We start from the raw sequence: 22849 nt of genomic DNA, 5'->3' as shown, positions 1-22849 counted from the left end.
GCAATGGAGGCCACATTCATCAGGTCAACCAATCCCATTATTTATAGACAGAAAGATGAAACTCTGGAAAAACTGCATTTAATAAGCACAGATTTTGATACTGTCAATAAACTTTGGTATCATGGGTGAAGAAGGTTGTGGTCAAGTTTCATCAAAATTATGTGTGTAGTTTCAGAGAAGAGAGCAAATACTTATTTTAGGGGGGGTACAACCCCCCCCCCACCCACCCACCTCCGTAGACCCCCTTAATGAGCGCAGATTTTTGATGCGGTCAATAAACTTTGGTATGTAATGGGTGATGAAGGTTGTGGTCCGTTTTATCATAACCGTGTGTGCAATTTTGGAGAAGAGAGGAAATACCTATTTGGGGGGTGGGGAGCGGGGAAGGGGGAGGGGGAGGGGTTTGACCCCCTCCCCCCATAGACACCCTTAATGAACACAGATTTTGATGTGGTCAATACACCTTCGTCAGGCATCATATATGAAGCTTGTCGCCAAGTTTCATCAAAATCGTGTGTTTGGTTCAAGCGATAATGACTGAAGTGTTTCTGGACTGACTGACTGAATGACTCACTCACCGACAGACACTGCTCGATTGCATAAGCTCACCTGACTAAAGTCCAGGTGAGCTAAAAATGGTCCGATGAAAACTTCAGAGCGGAATACCATAGTCGGGTCGCTGTGCACAAACCGCCCATCACACGTGGCACTGCACGTTTGCGAGTCCAGTGGGGCAAAGAGTACAAGCAATGGCCGACTGAGCAGTGGAGAAACGTGATATGATCAGATAAATCGTCCTTCACCATGTTCTCAACAGACAGATGATTGCACGTGTGGCACCAACCGAAAGAACTCAACAACCCTGAGTGGTGGGTTCCAACACTGAAGGGTTCTGGTGGTTCTGTAATGTTGAAAGGCACATTTTCCTGGTATGGTCTGGGTGCTGTCATTCCCTAAGAAGGCAAGGTCAATGACAATCGCTACTCAATGGTACGAGTGATCATCTTCACCCCATGTTTCAGCATTTCTTTCCTGCCAGGAGCGGTATCTTCCCAGATGACAATACCCCCATCTACAGAGCATGTGTGGTCACCCAATGGTTTGATAATTTCATGCCACTGATGTTATCCATACGTCATGGCCTTCTCAGTCACCAGGTCTAAACCCAATCGAGAATTTATGGGACATTCTGGAATGACGCCTGAGACAGCATTTTCCACGTCCATTGAAAGAGGTGCGAGTTGATTGACTTCCTCATGGAAGGATGGTTCTGCATCCCTCCTGCAGAATTCTTGATGCTGGTGGACTTAATGCCATGGCAAGTACTGGCCACATGTAGTGGCCCAATGCCCTATTAAGTGACTTTACATTGGCGTTTCCATTTTTTGTCCACTACATGTACATATTGATCAGCTCTCGTACGTTCAATAAACCCACAAAATTCCCACGCACACGATATGATGCAAGCATCTAATTCTAACTGAACCTTTCAATGTGGTGCTTTCTGAAAACTGTGAAAGAAAAAGACTATGAATTGCAGGGAGTAGAGTGAAAGGAGATGAGCATGAAGCTAATGCAGGTCTTAATTGGAATTGAACCACCCGCTTTCTTTTGAGTTTGTATTCGGCACATGCAGGGCGAGTCCAGAAACACAAGCAAAGATGGAATGCGAAAACATAGGAAAGTCATAAAAAGGCAAACAAAACAAATAGACCCTCTTTAACCAAGTAAAAGCTTTACCTGCATGGCGCAGCCACACGGCAGCCAGGTTGTACTGCTCTGAGCAAACAAGGCAACTCAAAAGAGGGAGGGCTCCTTCATACTCGCCAGTCTCCATGAAACTCTCAGCTACATCAAGATACAGGTCTCCCACCTCCTCCAAGCTCTGCTCCATGAGCCAAGCTACCAGTTGCTGTTATCAGATGCAAATCCAACAAAGAAGAGCAGAGTATACAGTTCACAAAGGAAGGAGTGGGCATAGTGTTACTGATGGGTACAACAAATGTGTAAATGTCACAAATTCTGGACAACTACCTCCTGAAAACCATTATCTTTCGTAACTACGACACTTGCTAATGATTCCTGATACTGCATCCAATTTACATGAGCTCTTAAACTGAAAATGTATGGGCTTTATGCCCAACGTACATGGCAGCCCAAATATAGCTATATGCCCAAAATTCGAAACTGAAGGCACTTAACTCCCATTTAGTGAGACCTCACCTAACATCATTTCGCAAGAAAAACACAATTTATCAAGGAAAACGATGTTAAGCCTCATCTGTCAATTGCAGTTAGATGATGCCTTCTTCCTCCTGGAATGACACTTAAAACTAGGCACATGGTGACTACACAGTCCCGGATGGAGACCACTCGGTGGTAGAAAAGTCCGAAATGGGTCTTGCCTACTGGGCAGCTTCACTATTTGGTGGTGCCTTCAGTTTAGAATTGATATTCCCCTATAACTATATATATATATATATATATATATATATATATATATATATATATATATATATATATATATATATATATATATATATATATATATATATATATATGTGTCAACAATAACTTTTACCTTAACTGGTTGAAGCATCTTCTTGTGGATCAGGCAGACGATTAGTTTTGCTTTCACATCAATGTGTCAATGGGTGGTTCACAAATCACAATTGTTCCTAAAATCACAACAGAATGTATTTATGTAGACAATACTTGTCTTCACTCAAGATCTTTTTATCATAAGAAAAAATTACCCACGTGTGGGGGTGACGGTCATCTCTATAATACCACAAGTTCTCAATGTTCAGGTCAGGTAACCGCGAAATAGTCCAAACTAACTGTTTAGATTGAAATAGTTCACAGAGATACACTAGGATAATACTAATAATGAAATAATTAATAAATATGTATTGTTCATTTAGTACCCGGATTAACACATCAGAATCACCAGTAAGTGCAATACGTGGTTTTCCGGTCCGTCCACCCTCTGGGGACATTTCACTTCCGGTTGTAGAAAAAAAAAACGAAAAAATAGGCTTAGCTCTCGGAGATTATGATAATGCTGTAGAGTATTCTTCACTGATTATAATGCAACTTTCAGAATGAAAATTGGTCAAGTATTTATAGAGATATTGAGGTTTGAAAAATCGTTAGAGCAAGCAAATTCATTAATTATTAATTCATTAATTATGGAATGTACTCGTTGATATATTAATCAGAAAGCCCGAAGCATGTAGCATAATTTGTCACTTATCCCCTCATCCGGGATGCGTGGCCTCGCCCCACAGCCTGCAGCCCTATGTCCGCCGATGATTATGTTAGATATCGGCACGATCGAGAGGAGCCTGCGAATTATCCCTGCTGATGCACTGAATTGATGCAATCGTTCGGCCAGAATATTCGTTGTCAAGATGTTGCGTGATTAAATCACCAATACAGTCACTCGAATTTATACCGCCGCCATACTTCTTAACAATCACCTTCGCCCCAGAAACCACAGTCAATCTGAACCACGCTGGCCACTGCTCAGACGCCATGACCGGACGACTGCGCAGTTTGGTTAAAGATGACTCGGCATTTTGGCGCGCGCACGAAATTATATTTTGAAAATAAATGCCGACGTTTACATTTCGGGTTTTGAAACTTTTGCACCTTCGGCGGAAAATGTATAAATATAAAAGGCTAAAAATGTGTTTTATATTTATATTTCATTTCTCCTTCCTTCCTTCTTTGCGAATCGCATCGGCATTTTTGGCCATCTTCCAGATCACGTGATGATCAAACGGGAAGGAAATTCAAAAATCTGTCTGGTTAGATACAAGAGAATATTTTTTACTATCATAATCAATAAATAGTTGCCGAATATCTTGTAGAATGGCAGACTAGAAAAGTTTTGAAAATGGCGATTTTTATAACTTACGTGACCTCGTCCCTGACCTTGAACCCAGACAAAAGTTATATCGTTGTGCAACACTCATCGACCTCTACCCACATACTAAGTTTCATCAAGATCGGAAAGAAAAATTGTTGACGGACGTACGGACATACATTTGGTCCGGCTTTATTAGGTCATCTCGGTAGAGATGACCTAAAAAGTACGTTAACACTTAAAATGAAAATACATTATTTTTCACATATGTTTCACCAGGTTGCTCAGCAAATCATTTCTGGATGTGCTGCTGATGCAGTGATCCCTTAAGATTAAGGCAGAAATTTGCTGCAACAACACGCTTCAAAAAACAACTCCATTTTTGAAACAGAATTGGAACAAAGAACAAGACTACGCAAGGGAAACTTTTGTATGAAACATCATTTGATTATATTTCAACTGCAAGGCCAAATGAAAGGTAAAATTTGGATTGTTTTAATCTCCATTTCACCCTAAATACTCAGATCTATTATATTCCTGATAATTTGGGATGGCCGATCTGCAGCTCCAGTGTCGATTTCCATTAACTTTTCCAAGCACAATGGGTTACCTTGATGGACGAATTTGGAAAAAAAATTAAACCAATAACATTTCAAAACTAGAAATACTTCCACCACACAATAGCACTCGGGAGAGCGCATACCTCCGTCACGCAATGCCTGATGCATAAGAACATATCAGGCCCAATACATTTTTGAAATATCATGCTATATTTATTTTTTGGCCCCATCTCTCAATAGTGGAGAATCACTTAAAAAAATTAAATAATTCTCATATCCAGATTCGGATCTTCACCAAAATCGAATCATTTATTCCTTATCACACACCAAACCTGTCCACCAAGTTTCATCCGAATCCATCCAAAACTTTGAGAATCTGTGTTCCATATCGTTTTTCACCCTATCTCTCAATGGTGAAGAATCACTTTTAAAAATTCTAGTAGTCAGATCTGGATCTTTACCAAAACCTAATCAGTTCTTTCTTGCTACACACACACAATGTGTCCACCAAGTTTCATCCAAATACGTCCACAACTTTTTGATATATCCTGGAGAGAGAGGAGAGAGAGAGAGGAGAGAGAGAGGAGAGAGAGAGGAGAGAGAGAGGAGAGAGAGAGAGGAGAGAGAGAGGAGAGAGAGAGGAGAGAGAGAGGAGAGAGAGAGAGAGGAGAGAGAGAGAGGAGAGAGAGAGAGAGAGAGGAGAGAGAGAGAGAGAGGAGAGAGAGAGAGGAGAGAGAGAGAGAGAGAGGGGGAGAGAGGGAGAGATGAAAACATAACCTCCTTCACCTTCAGTGGCAGAGGTAATAAATCGCGGGTTGAGAGACATAATGTTGTAACTGCATTTTTGGCGAAATTGAATAAAATGTCTTTCAACACCGTTATTTAGCGATTTGCAGGATATGGTAAATTTTCAGTTAAATTTTCAGTTACAACTTTATGTCTCTCAACCCGCGAAATGGTTCCTAGTTTTAACACCCATTAGAATTTTCAATCACAAATCAATGGAAACATTTCTGAAGATATTCCTGAAATAGAGAGAGCCATAGAAAGTACATATAAAAACTGGAACGGCACTCGTAGAGAGCGTATAGTTTTGCCTCGCGCATTCATTTTGAACAAAAATTGTTAGCTGAACACACTACTATTATGGCCAATATACACATATCATCCATGCACGCTATGATGTCAATAGTTTGACATGGGTTATGGCATAATAAATTTAATTCTTCACTCACATTGGGTCATAGATCAGATATATAAAGTTTCAGATTTTTGGGATAAGAATTTCAATTCAACAAATTTTGGTCTTCACATGGAATACCACCTCACCGATGACATCATCGTTATCACATTGTATACTCAATGGGGAATTGATGACATGTGCCGTTTCAATTTTTTTTTTCATTGAGCAGTTTCTGAGAAGACGCCGTCCAATTTTTTAACTTCAATCCAATATGGCTCCCATACCACGTGACCTATGAAATGAGAGTTATCAATAAAATATTATACATGGGAAGTCCCCCTATTTGCAGACATGTTTAAAGTGAAAATATATAATATACACACACGGACACACACACAGCAATCATCTTGCATCCCCTTAAGAGTGAGGCTAAAAAAAATTGAATCCAAGAAATATAAATGCATCAGAACAAACGAAAAACATAACTTTATTCTATGGGGATCAAGACTCATGTTGCAGATGTACTACAAATAGTAGAAAGTAAAAAGAAACTGAAGGCTGAGGGGAACACAGAGACATGAGACAAACAAGTTTAGGAATAACAAGAGGTGGAGGGAAATTTTATTTTCTTATCAAAGTTTGTGCTGGCTTAATGGTTAAGGTGGCTAGCTTAAGATCTTAGGGTCTTGAGTTTGAGCTTAGGGTCTTGAGCTATTAAATAACACGAGGTGGGCTGACTCAGCCTGTGATTCTTCCAAAATCAGCAAAATGAGTACCAGCCTACCCTAACCATCAGCATCACTGCTGTGCTTCCAGTAATGGTGCAACCAGCAGCTTTCTGCAGCATATGAAAACATTTTTTTTTCCTGTCAAAACAAAAATGTGCTTAAACAGGTAAGAAAACATCCAACCCTTACCCTCTGTATTGTCCTCACCAGCCTCCTCATTCAACTTCAGTCCTGCAAACTGTACAATGACCTGCACACAGGACACCCACAGTTACAGTGGACCATCACACAGCCAGTGGGCTGCTGCAGTGCCAAAAAAAAAAGGAAAAAAAAGTCAGAACTCAAAAAAGACGAATCCTGCTTATGAGAGGTAGCAACAGAGGGCAATTTAACAACAAACTAGAAAGCATCGGAAAATGCAAAGCCCGTCTGCGTCCGCTTTGTATTCAGATTTTTTTTCTTTCTTCTTAATCTTCTTCTGTGGGCTAAACATGACGAAAACAGATAAAAAAATGTTTACAACTTTAGGTGACCTTGACCTTTTGATCGAAAACAAAACAAAAAACAATCTGCTTTCAGCTTTTGATTGGTGAACCAATATGCTAATTCATAAAATTTCAGGTTAATTGAATGAAAATTGACAATATGCGACACTGACCTTTGACCTTTTGTCCAAATTGTTAATTTTTCTAACAAATCGTCTTCTCATAATAAAGCTATGTTGAAAATTTGATGACTAAGCTCAAATGGTAAATTAGAATTTCAGGTCAATTGGATGAAAATTGATGACTTTAAGTGATGCTGACCATTGACCTTTTAACAAGGTTATAAATTTGTCTTCTCCATATTCTCATAAAGCTTTGCTGAAAATTTGATGACAAAAGCTAGGATGGTATCAGATGTGAAGTTTTATCAAAATTGTGTGTGCAGTATATGCTTATACCCCTAATGTGATCATCCCAAGTCATGGAATGAATGATGACATCATCAATGTATACGCATAAACCCCCTCAAGATCTGCAATAAGATCATTGATAAAGTGTTGAAATGTAGCTGGGCCATTCCTAAGGCCAAAAGGAAGAACTTTATATTGGTAAAGTCCCTTCGGTGTTACAAAAGCTGAAATTCTCTTTGCCCGTGCAGTGAGAGGAATTTGCCAGTACCCCTTCAGTAAGTAAAATTTGCTGACTGGTCTTCTTCACTCCTGCAAGCTGTACAATGAATATATGTTTTATCAAAGATAAAACATATACTCCTCTGTTGAGAAGTTGGCTTGACCAATCCCGTCAAGGCAATAATCAATCCGAGGGATTGGATAAGTATCCATTCGCGTCACTGCATTAACCAATTTTAAATCAGTGCAACAATGGAAACTGCCATCTGGTTTTGGTACCAAGATGCAGGGTGAACTCCACTCACTGTCACTAGGTTCAATGATGTCATTCTCAAGCAGGAATTCAATCTCATTAATATGCGCTAACATTACCGGATTCATCCTGTACGGATGTTGTTTTATTGGCTTAGCATCTCCAACCTCTATATCGTGATACACAATGTCAGTACGGCTAGGTACATCTGTAAACAAGCGAGCAATTCAGACCAGTAAAAAGGTTATGGCCCGGACAGACACACACAAGTGATTGCAAACCCCATCTACTACTGAGTAGGGGACGGACACATTAACAGTTTACATTCCTCAAGTTGAACCAACACCAGTTAAACGCCCTGGATTTTCCCCAGAAGAAAAATCCAAGCCTTAAAATATTTTGCACCCTCACACCAAAAAAGCCAAAATGCAGCAAATATCATGCCGACAGTCTAATTGTTCACTGCAGATCATTCTCCCATTAATTTTAGTTCATGAGAAGAGCAAAACTTCTATCGAGTCACTGCTCATTGTTACACAGATTTTTTTTTGATCAGATCGAGGTCACCCAAGCACATCTCTTCCTGATGCTAAGATTCAATGGACTTGATTTGTTGTGACATGGTAGAGATAAAACATATTGTTACGAATTCTGGTCCGTCCGGCGTGCGATCGGCCACGTAACTCTAATTGCAACCGCGTCACCCACCAGTCGGACAATTCAGTCGTGACCCTCCTTGGAACTACCGCCAGGAGCTAGTCACGGGTGGGGGTTTAACCTCACCACAACCCAGTCCGCATTCTACCCACGCGAAATAGTGTGAATCGCCGAATGTCGATACACCTAAGTACCCGCGTGGGTAGCCTACTGAGGAGTCGCACCACGCCACAGGTCGGCTAGGACACGAGCCGCTTAAGCGGCTCGCTCCGTACTAAAGGGATAACCGTGCTGTGTTATCGCCGACCTCGACGGTTCAGATCATTTCATTGGGTGTTTAAACCCACTACCAATTATTCCACGAGGTAAGATGGCACTTTCAATGGAGGGAAAGTACGCAACGAACGGGAAACATTTCACAAACACATTTATTACACATATAAAACAAGCAACAATCAATAATGCAATTTACAAGCACGAAATGGAAAACATTACGACCGACTATAGTAATGTACAAGCACTTAACCAGTTTCTACTTGACGGATTGGCGCCACAAACACACATTCAAAAGCCCAAAGAAAAGAAGGACCTCCCTTTTTGCAGCCGGTGAACCGTCTCCGGCACTCTCCTTGTCCGCTCTCACAGGTCCACCTCAGGCCGCCTGCAGCGCCCTCCGTCTCCCACCAACAGGCCACGAGCGCAGGAACGAGCGAGGAGGAAGGGAACGTGAGTTTGCTTAGCGGATCAACCGTCAAAAGGAGAGAGAGCATATGGGAGGAGAAGCGAGGAAAGAGAAATCCAAGAGCCAAGCGCGAAGAGAAGAGGAAGAGGAAGAGAAGAGGGCATGCCCCGTGCGTGTCCGTCCTTTATGGAGCGGGGCTCCGCCCTTCGCTCCGCCCCCCTTCTGGAAACTTCCCAAAAAGGGGCGTTCCTCACTCCCATCCGCGTCACACCGCGCGTCTACCAATCGGGGGAGAGCCACCCCACCCCACCTCTGTCACACTCTTCGGAGAAAACAGGCCGGCAAAATCCGCGCGCCTCGCGGAACTCCTCTAGTTTCCTTTCGCAAAGCGCGCTGGTGATTGTGGTGGTGGGAGGACGGTGGGTCTGAAGTGGCTTGTTGTTTGCGTGGAGGTTGGTTGCGTGCTTGACGTTGCGGTGTGGATGGCGTGGTTTTTGAGATTCGGTTGTGGAGATGTTGATTGTTCCAAAATAACGACAGCAAAAGAAAAACGGCTATCTCAAAGAGTCGCAGCCCGGTGAACACACAAATTCCCTTTAAACAACGGTGGGGAACTAACTGAACAAAAACTTACTGGCATAACTGACCTGAGGACGTTTATGGTGTATTGCAAATTTCTACAGCCGTAACACTACCCCTCCCCTTTTTACAGACTCGTCCCGAGTCGTCGAATTTTCGTGTGCAATCATGTGTAGTTCTCCCCTAATACGTTTTACCTTCAGATCCCTGAGTGTGACATTCAGTGTATTCGTGTCCCCAAAATAAATAATCTACGGGCTGAGAAACTAACTAAACAAACCCACTCATACAGACGACTTAAATAAATTGCCGGTGCTAAGACTCACATGCCGGGGGGCGCACTCATGTACAATACAACTTAACCTTATAATTTTACACTACACCATGGCTCAGTACAGGATCTATGGACTCTGTGGGGAAAATAACACAAGTCACAATTGGTGCACGGGCCGCCAATGCAGTCTCGTGTTGCAGCTGCCAACAGGGCAGTCCTTGCAGCTTGCGCAACGATCCTGGCGCACATGGTCATGAATAAGGGGGGGGGAGAAATGCAGAACAGAACGGGGCAAAATGAACTAAGGGCAGCAGGCATGGCATGGCAAAGGTAGGCAGGCAAGGCATGACATGACAAGGCCGCTGCAGGCAAACAGCCGGCGAATGAAGTGGCCGGCACAGGCCTTGAAGCAACAACAGCCGACAGATGATCCGACCGGCACAGAACTTGCAGTAAAACAGCCAGCCGATGAAGTTGGCCGGCACAGGCCTTGCGGAAAACAGCCAGCTGATGACGTGGCCGGCACAGGCCTTGAAGTAACACAGCCAGCAGACGATCCGACCGGCAGAGGCCTTGCAGTAAACAGCCAGCAGATGAAGTTGCCGGCACCTTGCCTTGAGATTGAGGATGGTGGAGGGAGTGCGCTGGTGCTGGCCACTCGGAAGGCGGGCTCGGACCTACCTTACTGTCTCCCTCCCAACCTATCGCCTTTGCGTGTCTCCGTCCATACCCACTCCCTTAATTTGTAAAAACCCAATTTAGCCCCAACTTATTTTTTGGTTTTTATTTTTATTTTTACTTCCCCACTATAAATCGTCCCCTAACCCCCTTTATCGTCCTTGTTCGGCGAACCTATCCTGTGATCTAGCCTACTACTAACCCCTACGTTCCCTTCCTAGAGCGGAATGAGGGAGAGCTAGCGTCCTGTGTCGAGGCCCAACTCAAGCCTCAGGATGGCCTTCTCAGACATCAGTGATCTTTAACCCAAAGTGGGTCCAGCGGTCCACGAGAGCGAAGGGATGGACGGAGCGGAGGGGTACATCTCCTCATCTACCCTAACCATTATCTTTTAAACTACCCCGGGGCTTTCAACAAGCGCCTCTCGCTTAAACTACTGGTTCTAAAAACCCAGATTCCCGTCGCCTGTGTTGGTGTCCTCGCAAACTCCAGGCTATGCCCTCGAGTTTTCCGCCCGTGCCCTCACACGGTCTCGTGGCTGGGATACGTGGCTCCCTTGGCAGGAACTACCCTCTGATGATTCCCCAACAATGGCACCCCCGGGCACTACACTGCCTCCGAGCCAACCAGCTCCCTAAACTGGGGAGTGCCCTCCCTGGCTACTCCCCCTCAATGCCCACGTGGCATGTTGGTGCCCTGGGTCCTTTCCGACGGTCGCCCGTGCCCAGTACACTGTCCCCGTGGCATACGGCGCCCCGGGCCCCGCATCAGCGGGTCACTCGTGCCCACTACGCTATCCTGGCCCCCCATGGGCCCTTGGCCTACCGCGGCCGACTAGCCCGGTGCCCAGGGTACCCACTCAGCGATACTCACCGTTCGCAGCCACGCTCTCAACCCGTCAAAAGGGCTCCTGCACCCCTCTGAATGGGTTTTGAGCCAACATTCCCACCAACAGCAAAACGACCTACATTTTGTCATTTTAGCTAACCCCCTAACTCACATTACACTGACCCAGGGGTTCCTTGGGCGGGAATCACTCCTCCCCCCAATCACTCATCGCATCATGCATTCCCCATTCAAACAGACCCACTGGCCTCACTCACTCAACAAGCACATGTTTCCACTTTTCACATTGCATCACTGAACTCTGCCATTCTGCTCACGACATGCCCGAACTAACTCGTGCTCCCACGTCATCCCTTACACTACAGCACGTTCCATTTAACACTACGTAACTAAGCTACGTCCGCTCTACACATTCACAATCTCCCACTGTCCTCAAATCAAAAAATCAATCTCCCAACCTAAAGCTCACTAACATCCCTCTAACTAATCCATTCCACGGACTCAATGAGGACTTACCCCCCCCCCCCGCCCCATGAAGTCGGTCTAACACTAACCCATCCCCCTAACTGGTGGTATCCTGTGCCCCAGACAGGGGGTCTTTCACCCCTGCCCAGGGAATCCTGTTCACCCGAAAGCGAGGCTTGCTTTTGTTCTCCATTTTTTTTTCGAATGCGCAGCACCAGCGCGGCAACTCGCAGCTCGCGCACCAGCGCGGCAATTCACAGTCGAGCACCTTACACCTTGCCCGTGACGTCATGCAGCTGCTCGCGTACCTCGTCCTTCTTGGACGGCACCATCCGGCAGGGTTTCACCCTCCTGCCGGATTCCAACCACATGTGCAGCCATGACGTCACCCTGCGCACCCAAAGAAAACCTCGCACTCCGATGGGTTCCCCACGCGAGCACATGTGCTCTGCCCGTCCATAACCTGCGCCGTGCGCTCTGCTAACAGAACACACTGCGCAGGCCACGTAGAGTTTCACACACGCGTCCGCCTGGAGAACCCATCCGTTCCGAATCCGTTATCCAGCCTACCTTTTGTCCGTCCGCGGGATTGGCTAACATCCACCGCTGGCGTTTCCGGACCGGGTTTCACTCCCGCAAGCGAGCACGTGGCGGTCTTGTGCGCTGCACGGCCCGAACCTCGCGCTCGCTGCTGTGCCAACCCGGCACGGTTTTCAATGCAACTATGGCCGCTACTCGGCCTTTCTCCCTCGTCTGACGCCGTCATCGTCTCCATTCAACACATGCGCTCAAACTCCCGTGTCTCACTTGACTCACACACCGCGCCATTACATTCACACCGGGAGACGAGGCTGCATTGTTCACTCATGCCCACCGTCATCTCCCTCACACACAGCGACCTCACACACGCTGTCCCTCTCACACACCGTGCTTCACTCACACAGGGGGTTTCTTTCACACATACCTTTTCTTCCACACACGCGGGGACACTCACACGCGGTGTTTCATCCACACATGGCGTGCTGGGAAGCATGCACTTCGGCACACTTGCCACCACACTACTCACACACGGGAGCGCACTCACACCGGGACAATCACACTGGGGAATCGTGTCCCCACAAGGGTTCCCGGGGCCTCTATACCCCCCAAGCTCTCCGTGCACCCGTCTACAGCACTCGCCCCTCAACTCCGCAAAGCTCGACCGAACCCACCTGGTCGTAAACCGCTTCAAGGGGGCATACTCCCTCCCCTCGTTCCTGGAGGAGGCCATCCAGCTGCCTGCACTGGGTAACAAAACATTCTGCTAGCTCCCCCTCATGGTCCTCCACTACCTCCGTGTGTGTGTGTGTGTGTGTGTGTGTGTGTGTGTGTGTGTGTGTGTGTGTGTGTGTGTGTGTGTGTGTGTGTGTGTGTGTGTGTGTGTGTGTGTGTGTGTGTGTGTGTGTGTTTCTTTTACCCCGTCTTTACCGTGTAGTCTCTCCTCTATTTTTTCTATCTCCCGCGTCTCTATTATTTCTTTTAATTCCTGCGTCTCCCTTCGTGTCTCTGCCAATTCAGTCACCTCATTCATTACTCCCCTCGTCTCTATGTGCCTCGTGCACGTCTCTGTCACCCCGTTTAATTTTCCCCTGTGTGTCACCGTCACCTCCACGCTTCTCGCCCAACACGTCCCCCGAATTAATTTCTCCTCACCCGCCGGGCCGACAGTCCACACTCCCCCTTAGCTTGTTCGTTCCAGCCCGTGGCGCCGCCATTTTTTCACTCGCGGTCCGCGTTTCATTGCACGCAAAATGCCATTATGGCTGCCTGCAAGCTTTGCATATCGCTCTTGAATGCCTTCGTGTGCGCATCCATACACTCCATGAAATCGCGTGCATTTCTTTTATTTCTGCCAGCAAAATTGTTACGAGCTGGCTCGTGTCAAGTGGCCCCCGTGGCAGTCGATTTGTCACTATCGGGTGCGGATCCGCCGGGGACTGGGGAGGGACCTTGACGGAGGAGGAGAGGAGGGGTGTCGAACACCGCGGCCGCCGCCGCGCCCATTTGTGAGGGGGGGGAGGTTGCTCCTGCATAGGCCGCTCCTACTGACGATAATTCGTTGTGGAGTTGTAATAAGAACCGTCCCGGGCCATGGATCCTACATTATTACACATTCCCAATACCCCCGGCTCCCGTTCACCTTGAAATGCCATCTTATCCCTCGGAATAAACAATTTTTAAATCGCTCGTGTTTGGTCGGAATCGTGGATCGCTCCACTCACCCCTGAACCGATTCCCGTGAATTTAATTGGAGGCGGGGTGGATTCGAATCTCACTCCCAGACACCACTGTTACGAATTCTGGATTACTGAAACACTGTTACGAAACACCACTGTTATTAATTCAACGAATGGAAAACATTTCACAAGCACATTTATTACACATATAAAACAAGCAACAATCAATAATGCAATTTACAAGCACGAAATGGAAAACGTTACGATCGACTATAGTAATGTACAAGCACTAAACCAGTTTCTACTTGACGGACTGGCGCCACACACACACATCCAAACGCCTAAAGAAAAGGACCTCCCTTTTTGCGGCCGGTGAACCGTCTCCGGCACTCTCCTTGTCCGCTCTCGCAGGTCCACCTCAGGCTGCCTGCGGCGTCCTCCATCCGTGTCTACCACCAACAGGCCGCGCCAGGCCACAAGTGCGGGAACGAGCGAGGAGGAAGGGAACGCGAGTTAGCTTAGTAAATCAACCGTCAAAAGAAGAGAGAGAGAGCATATGGGAGGAGAAGCGAGGAGAAAAATAGAAATTCAAGAGAAGAGGAAGAGGAAGAGAAGAGGGCGCGCCACGCGCGTGCCCGTCCTTTATGGAGTGGGGGCTCCGCCCTTCGCTCCGCCCAGTTTCAGGCTCCACCCCCTTCCGGAAACTCCCCAAAAAGGGGCGTTCCTCACTCCCGTCCGCGTCACACCGCGCGTCTACCAATCGGGGGCGAGCCGCCCCACCCCGCCTCTGTCACACTCTTCGGAGAAAACAGGCCGGCAAAATCCGCGCGCCTCTCGGAACTCCTGTAGTTTCCTTTCGCGAAGCGCGCTGGTGATTGTGGTGGTGGGAGGACGGTGGGTCTGAAGTGGCTTGTTGTTTGCGTGGAGGTTGGTTGCGTGCTTGACGTTGCGGTGTGGATGGCGTGGTTTTTGAGATTCGGTTGTGGAGATGTTGATTGTTCCAAAATAACGACAGCAAAAGAAAAACGGCTATCTCAAAGAGTCGCAGCCCGGTGAACACACGAATTTCCTTTAAACAACCGTGGGGAACTAACTGAACAAAAACTTACCGGCATAACTGACCTGAGGACCTTTATGGTGTATTGCAAATTTCCACAGCCGTAACAATATATTCCTCTGTTAAGAACAACAATGCCTAGTTCGTACATCAAAGCACTTGCTGTAGTTCTTGCTGGCTATGTACAGCTCAGCAGCCATATGCACATCCTCCATGCTCGCCGGGTTTCAAAAAACACGTACTTTTCTAATAGGTGGTAGTACGACTCCAGGCTGATTTAGACAAACGGGGATCACTTTTTTCGGAACATTTGATTTTAGGGCACCACTTACTTTTATAAGAAGTGATGTATCACAGGCTACCATCACCGACGATGAATGAAAACAAACCGGTCTGTCAACGACAGAAGAAATGACATCAGTGAATGACCGATGACGTCATTACGCCTCTCAGCGGTGACGTCACACGTCGCCATGCAAACGGATGCAAAAATTAGAAAATCGCCAAAAATTCCCAAACCTGTCTGTCTGGCACGATCTCACATAGCCCATGCTGTACATTAGACCACAGAGCACCCGCATGCCGAAAGTGGCGACAATCCGTCCGTCAGTTTCGGAGGAGATACGTCCAAAAAATATGGCCTAGCTTATTAATATATAGATGTTTTTAGTGAGCTAATGTGAACGCATACCAACTTTGTTGGCGTCCTGGTTTTGCTCAACGTGAATTAAAAATAAACTAGCCCAAACCCTGTCACAGACGGATTCTGTCCCATGAGCCCAATATGACAAACAGTGGCGGCTCTTGTAAGAGCCGGATCCCAGTCGATGTACTCCATGGCCTTACCTAATGAGGTGTACAAAACGTTCTTGCACACGACATTTTTGGTGTACACTACACCTTGTGAAGATGTCCCCTGATTTGTGCACGTGTCTACTTTTACGTACACAGTGTCAAAACTTCTCAGGTCACAGTACCGAGAAAAACGTGACGTGACCGCTAGGAGGAGCACAAAATTGGTCCTTCAGTATTAATATATAGATAAACGTTCATGCAAAAAAAAAGCAGAAACCTAGTTAAATAATCCACCACTAAATATAACTTCCGTGGAACAGGTAACCACGTCAACTATCGGAGATTGTTTGCATGTGTACCAACATCACCTACTGACTGACTGTCGGGAGTAAATCACTGATCTCCATTACACTGAATGGATAGGTAGAGGGTCGGCCCATTAACGTGCACAGAACCGTGAAGCCGTCGCATTGCCATCTTGGAATTCGCAAAAGGAAGGTACACTTGCATATGCGTCCTTTGCATACAGACAAAACACCATTGCTGGGCTGACAGGATGTCTCGTGGAGGTACGCCATTCATCCCTAAACTGTCTAACCTGTGTTTGATTCCCGACCGAGCTATGACCTGTCATCCTGGGGTTTCACAGGCAGGGAGATTCATCTTTGTGTATACCGTCCCAGAGATGCACGCTCAACTAGACATCCAGTTTAACATTTGTTGGTGGACATTAAAGATCCCACATTGTCCTTCGTGAAGAGTAGGTGAGTTATCACTGGCACCTTGAACAATTTCCAAATTTCTGCCCTCACTCATCGAATGTCAGACTTCGAACAGCCGGTTCGTGAAAACTTTGGCCCAAGCTGTCCCCGGCCAACTCCACAAGAAAAGGTGGGTTAATCATGGCTGTGAACGCAGAAATCTGTTTCCCATTGGTTTTACACTTTGTTGGTGAGGTTCTGACCCAGCGTACACGACATGTAAATGAAGAACTTGTGCAAGAGAATCAATTAAAACCATGAAAGCCAAATATTCATGCAAAAATGAATATATAATTGCAATTTTCGAAGGAAAAAAATAATCCTAACTTTTACAAAAACCACAAGAAAGGAAAAGCAAAGTTCTTGAATGGTTGAATTATTTAATTATTTCGGATGCAGCCTGCGGTTGCTGGTTGCATCATTGCTGGGAGTGCTGCAGATGTGGTGTCCCCCATTTCTCATATCAGCTGGTACACTACAGTACTCATTTTGTCGACCTCAGAAGGACAGAAGGCCGAGTCAAGCCAATGTGGGGTGTGTTCAGTTGCCAAACAGCTGGCTAGCGCTTACCAAGCCAGGGTAGTTCCTTATCAGAGGATAGTTCCAAGCCAGGATAGTTCCTTATTCCTTATCAACACGACAGGGACTCAAACTCAAGACCCTAAGATCTTCAGGCAGCTACCTTAACCGTTAAGCCATCACCAGGCTTGGCGAGTTAAATGGTGTATTTTTGGAAGTATTATGCAAAAAGTCAGTGTAATAGAGTTATAGAGATCAGTGGTGGAACGTGCGTCCCTTGTGCATTGCTCGGATTACCTGGTTCACACTTACCCCTGATATTAACTCAGTCTATGGGAGTTCTTCCACAGAAACCGTCTGTCTCTGTCCCTCTCATTCACAGATCCATCTCATCTTTAAAATAAAATAATGATCCAATGTCCTTCCCGCAATCCCACCCATGGTACACTGGATCCTGCACGAGTGAAGCAGTTCCTCTGAACCAACTTCCCTTCTCGTCCTGGAAAACAAATCTGACAGAAAGCCTGATTTAGGAAACTATATAAATGAGGATTTGAGTTCTGTTTACAAAGATCTGTTCAAGTGCTCGATGTTAGACCGACGCATGCCACGAAGTGGCTTTCTTAAATAATTACAAAACAAAAACAAGAAAAAGAGCAATCAGAGATTGTAGACCATCGCCAGGACGTACTAAATGTGGCAAGGTGTGCCAGGACAATATGCCAGGGATGCACAAAATGAAACATCGTTGATTATAAAATGAAAGGTCTAAATGGTCTAGTTGAAATGTGCAAAGGCAAGGTCAAATGGTCTGAAAAGGTCGAAAGGGAGAAATTGTCTTAAAAGGTCGAAGGGGTCAGAATGATCTGAAGGTGGTCTAAAGGGTCATAAAGCATTTTAAAGGGTCTTAAAGTCAAATGGGATCTTTAGAGTATTAAAAGGTCTGAAATATTTGAAGGTCTCAAGTGTAGAATGGAGTGTAAGGGTCTACATGGTTCTTAAAGGGTCACGGAAGATCTAAATTTTTAACCGTGTCTCTGGTGTTGTGGAAGCAGACTTCCTTTTCAAATGGTAGTTTAATCGTTAATGTGGCTGTATCACTCAATGTATAAGAATTGTGTTCATTTACATACAACACCTGTTCAATTACTTATTATACCTGTTAATTTACATATTACACGCGTTACATGTATTCATTTCTTTAACTCATTTCTTGGAACCGATAACCAAACACATTTAATCAAATGTATTTTATTGGAAATGTATATCTTTTCTTGCTTTGCTAAAGGTGTTTGCTGATTGTGTCCCTTGCCTCTCCTCTCCCGTTTTTCCATTCGATTTTGCTTTGATGTCCGTGTGAAAACTGGCCCAGTCAAGGTCAGTTATAAGTCGTTATGACCCAACCCTCCTTTTATCCTTCTGCTTGGCCCCCTCAACTCTCCCTTTCCCCACTTTTCCTGAGACAGTATATGTAGATGAATGATGTAAACTCCGATTTAGCAGAGAGCATTGAATAATTGAGATGAATTTTAATAAGAGTTATCTTGAATAATAAGATTTTCCACAACAATTTGGTGCAGTGACTCGGATAGCTAATCCCTGGCGGGTGCAGTCTGTGGTCTGGAGTGACAGCGAACGCTTGATGGCCACAAACTCAAGGTAAGTAGAGAGCGTTCGCCCTCGCCCCGGGACAGGGACTTGCCTTAATGGGTAACGTACTTGAACAAAGGGAAGTATACATCGGAGAATCTTTATTGAAAGGCCTAAGGAGATCTAGTGGTCAGAGACCGCCTTAGCCTGTGGGGCTAACTACAAAGTGTGGACTCTGGCACTCGAGTATTAACTGAGATCAGGGATCTGAAATGGAGTCGCAGTTTCTGCTGTTTTGAGAGGGTTAGGTACCCTGCTCGCCAGAAGGAAAATGGGTCAAACCCATTTTCCCAAAGGAGTGTAGTTAAATTCCTCGCTCGCTGTGTTGGGAAAGTGTGATTGTGTGCAAGGAATGTGGTTCGCGTTAGCGATTGTATGTTGTTGTCTCGTTTCTTTGCTGGCCAGCACGTTTGTCATTACATTGGTGGAGTGTATGTTTAATTGTATTTGTGATCTGTTAAGAGGTTACGGCATGGGGAATAATGTTGGAAAATATGATGAGGTTGAGCAAACAGAAGTGACGCACCCGAGGCCACGCCGGGGGACATGCGCGAGATACATGTTCGATAAATTCGGACCCGATTATGTGAGCGATGTTGGCAAATGGTGCGAATGAACGATGAATAGGAAGTTTTGTTTTCCAGAGAACGGTACCATTGATCGAGATTGTTTGGAGAACTTAAGGAGAACGTTGGAGGAGAAAGGTAAGGATAAAAAAACACAAAAGAAGTAAACTGGGGCGCGTATATGGACGGGATGCAGGAATGCCGGGACCGTACTGAAAAGACACGGCTCCTGAATTTAAAAGATCATTCAACAAAAGCAACTACGCAGATGCCCCTGAGGCTCAAAGGCAGAGGGAGCAGGAAACTGCGAGCTGCTCCCGTGGACTTTGATGATGATGACATGGAACGGTCGGATAGGTGGCCTTGCCCTGCCCCACCTTTAGTCCCACCGCACCGCCGGCAGAGAACGAAGTAGCGTGCACGGAGGGCGAGAATCGTGTGGATCAGGACGTGAGACCAGGCGAGGAGTGGGGGGACAACAGGAGTATCAATAGTGGAGGTTACAGATAGCAATGAGAGATAATATGCTGCGACACGATGACAAGAAAGGGACCTCCCTGGTGGTACTGTTGGGGTGAAGACCAGGGCACAGAGGGCCACAGCGGACGCTGCCAGGGAGGACAATGAGATGGCACTAGTAGGTACGTTTCCATTGCAAGATTACCCCGGTGCCGCAGGTGTGCAGTCTATATATAGGCCGTGGGGGTCAGAACTGAGAGCTATTGCGAACGAGATTCCGAATATGCATGAGGATCCACAGAAATTCCAACGAGAGTTGCAAGTAATCGTGGAGTGCCAAAAGCCAACCTATGTGGATATGAATGTTTTGTTAAAATTGATAATGCCCGAGGGGTTTCTGCGACAACTGAAACAAGCTGCAGGGTGGCCGGACGTGGCACCTGCTACCGGGAACGGGCTAGCAGAGAGGATCGACAAACTCATTGAAACAGTGACGGAGGTTGTCCCGCTCAAAACAGATTGGGGAAAAATACAAGTGTGCAAGCAACACTTGGGCGAAGATCCATTGGACGACCGAGAGCGTTTACGAAGTGTTTATAAATGTCACTCTGTGCTCGTGGATGATGAAGGAGTTCCGTTTGCCCATGCGTTTATTAGTGGATTGACCGTGAAATTGCAAGCCGAGGTCAAACTAATATGTATTGGATGGGAACGAAAAACATAAGGGATATGTTGCCATATATCAATAAATGCAATTCACTGATTGAACAACGTAATGCTTAAGCCACAGCGAAACTGATGCATGCTCAGACAAATGGGCCGGGAGCGAGTTCGAGAGGGAGACATGTAAATTATAATGCGCACTATATTGGTGCGAGCCGCGGACGTGGATGTGGGCATCCAGACATGTGCAGAGAGATTTGTCGAGCGTGCGGACAGACCGGCCACTGGTCAAGAGAGTGCCCCCACAGTGCACCTGCTTACTCGAATAGGCCGGCTGGGGAGGAACGGCCACCGTGACCACGGAGCCAGGGCGGGGATGTAAATCCTCATCTGCAGGGCAGGTGGGAGATACCGGCTGGTGCAGCTGCCTCGTTCCCTCCCCCTCCCGACCTCTATGCACAAGGTCAATGACAGAGAATGGGAGAAACATCATCAGAATTACCCTTGTTGACTTCTAAACCATGTGATGAACCGAAACTGACTTTGACAATAAGACGACAAATTCCCTTCCTTATAGACACCGGAGCAACGAAATCCACCATAAGGCAGTCAACTTCCAAACGCACCTTTGTCACGGGAGCAGGTAAATGCTGTAGGAGTATCAGGTGTCGCTATGGCGATGCCACTATCTGAACAGATGTGGGTAGAGGTCGGACCTTTATCTGCGCAACATGTATTTTTGATGGCTCCCGATACACCAACTAATCTATTTGGGAGAGATTTACCTTGCAAACTGAATTGTACAGTGAAGTGCACACCAGAGGGAGTATATCTAGATATGTCCTATGAATCGCATGTAACTGTTTTGACTTTGTTACAGGAGAATACCGAGAATCTTGTGTCTTGGTGGACCTTGACAGACGGCGAAGCATCTAACTGTTTACAGGTGTGGGTGTGCGAGTTGAAGAGAAGCATACCGGAGGTGTGCGACTGGGTAAGTCAGCACCACATGGATGACATGGGAGAGACTCAGTTACATTGCATAGCAGACTGCGACACCAAAGGAAGGAATAACGTCTATGCGAGAGAGGCATCCCCAAAATTACAACAAAGTTTTGACCTAGCATTGGGAAGAATGTGGATCGGGAAGCAAGGAATTGGCCTGGAGGTGCGTCTGACGCTGGATAAATTAAAACCATGGAACGAACCGTCCAGTGTTACACCACATGTGACCGTAGCGGTGGCACGAGGCTATCAAGCAAAGGATATAGGACCAATGATAACCCACTTGAAGATGGCACCGGGAGCGAATATGGTGAACTCTGAACAGTGGAAGGAACCCTGGGAAAGGGGAGAGGAAGGATTTTGCTGGTCAGGCCACAAGGAAACAGCAAAAACTGTGTTTGAGATGATCGACCCTTCAGAAACACTGGGGATGAAAAGATTACCTGAAATCCTGGATCATGTTCCGACGCGTTTGTGGTCATCGCATGCTAATGACTTGGGTCAAATTAAGAGTATGCAGCCAGTAAAGATCAAAATTGATACTACAAAAAGGATGCTTCGCAAACGGCAATACCCATCGCGTGCAGAAGTGGAAGCGGGAATAGCTCCCGTAATGGAAGCGCTGTTGGAAGCAAGGAATGACCATTCCCATCGTCAGTCAATGTAATACGCCGATCCTGCCGGTGCAAAAGCCAGGAAAATCAACATGGCGATTTGTGCAAGATCTGAGAGCTGTGAATGATTGCATCATGCCAGCCTATCCTGTCGTCCCCAATCCTACTACAATCTTGTCTCGCATTCCGAGTAATTCCACCTACAAGACTGTAGTCGATCTCTGTTCAGCTTTCTTTAGCGTACCGATAGACCCTGAGTCGCAATTTATTTTTGCGTTTACGTACCGCGGTAGGCAGTATACTGGGACTGTGCTCCCATAAGGATACACGGAAAGTCCTACTTTGTTCTCTCGAACAATGAAAGATGATCTCGACGACATAATTTTCCCCAATAAATCTATGCTAATTCAGGACGTGGATGATTTGCTGATCTGCGCAACGTCGAAGGAAGCATGTGAACAGGATACTCTGACAGACTAATGGTTACAGCCGTATTTTTAAAGACAAAAACACAGCACTTGTTGGCCTCACGAGCAACGACATACGAACTGTCACTCACCACTCCACCGAACATTACGATCAAGAGATTTCCGCCGTTGAATCCTTTGCCAACTTTGCCAAACTTTGCTGCCGACAGAGCTGGATGGCGATCCT

The 22849-nt window shown here is 46.1% G+C and overlaps 1 protein-coding gene across 2 annotated transcripts in view; it reads right to left on the bottom strand.

The window, feature by feature from the left end:
• The window catches only part of LOC147030296 (general transcription factor 3C polypeptide 3-like), a 58930-nt gene extending 44173 nt beyond the window's left edge, over positions 1-14757 (bottom strand). The window contains exons 1-3 of one of the 2 annotated variants that reach the window (XM_085874223.1): positions 6532-11928; positions 2582-2678; positions 1741-1912 (exon numbers count right to left, since the gene is read on the bottom strand). In XM_085874223.1, the coding sequence (XP_085730349.1) occupies positions 1741-1912; positions 2582-2599 (190 nt within the window). In that variant the 5' untranslated portion in view covers positions 2600-2678; positions 6532-11928. Of the gene's footprint in view, positions 1-1740; positions 1913-2581; positions 2679-6531 lie in introns of both variants that reach the window. The other variant, XM_085874224.1, reaches the window with a different exon arrangement.
• Between the last annotated feature and the right edge of the window lie 8092 nt (positions 14758-22849).

This window comes from Eptatretus burgeri, chromosome 3 (genome assembly GCF_056783735.1).
Source record: "Eptatretus burgeri isolate ZD-2024b chromosome 3, Ebu_testis_v1, whole genome shotgun sequence".
Taxonomy (NCBI): domain Eukaryota; kingdom Metazoa; phylum Chordata; class Myxini; order Myxiniformes; family Myxinidae; genus Eptatretus; species Eptatretus burgeri.
This window is presented reverse-complemented; position numbering and strand designations above follow the sequence as displayed.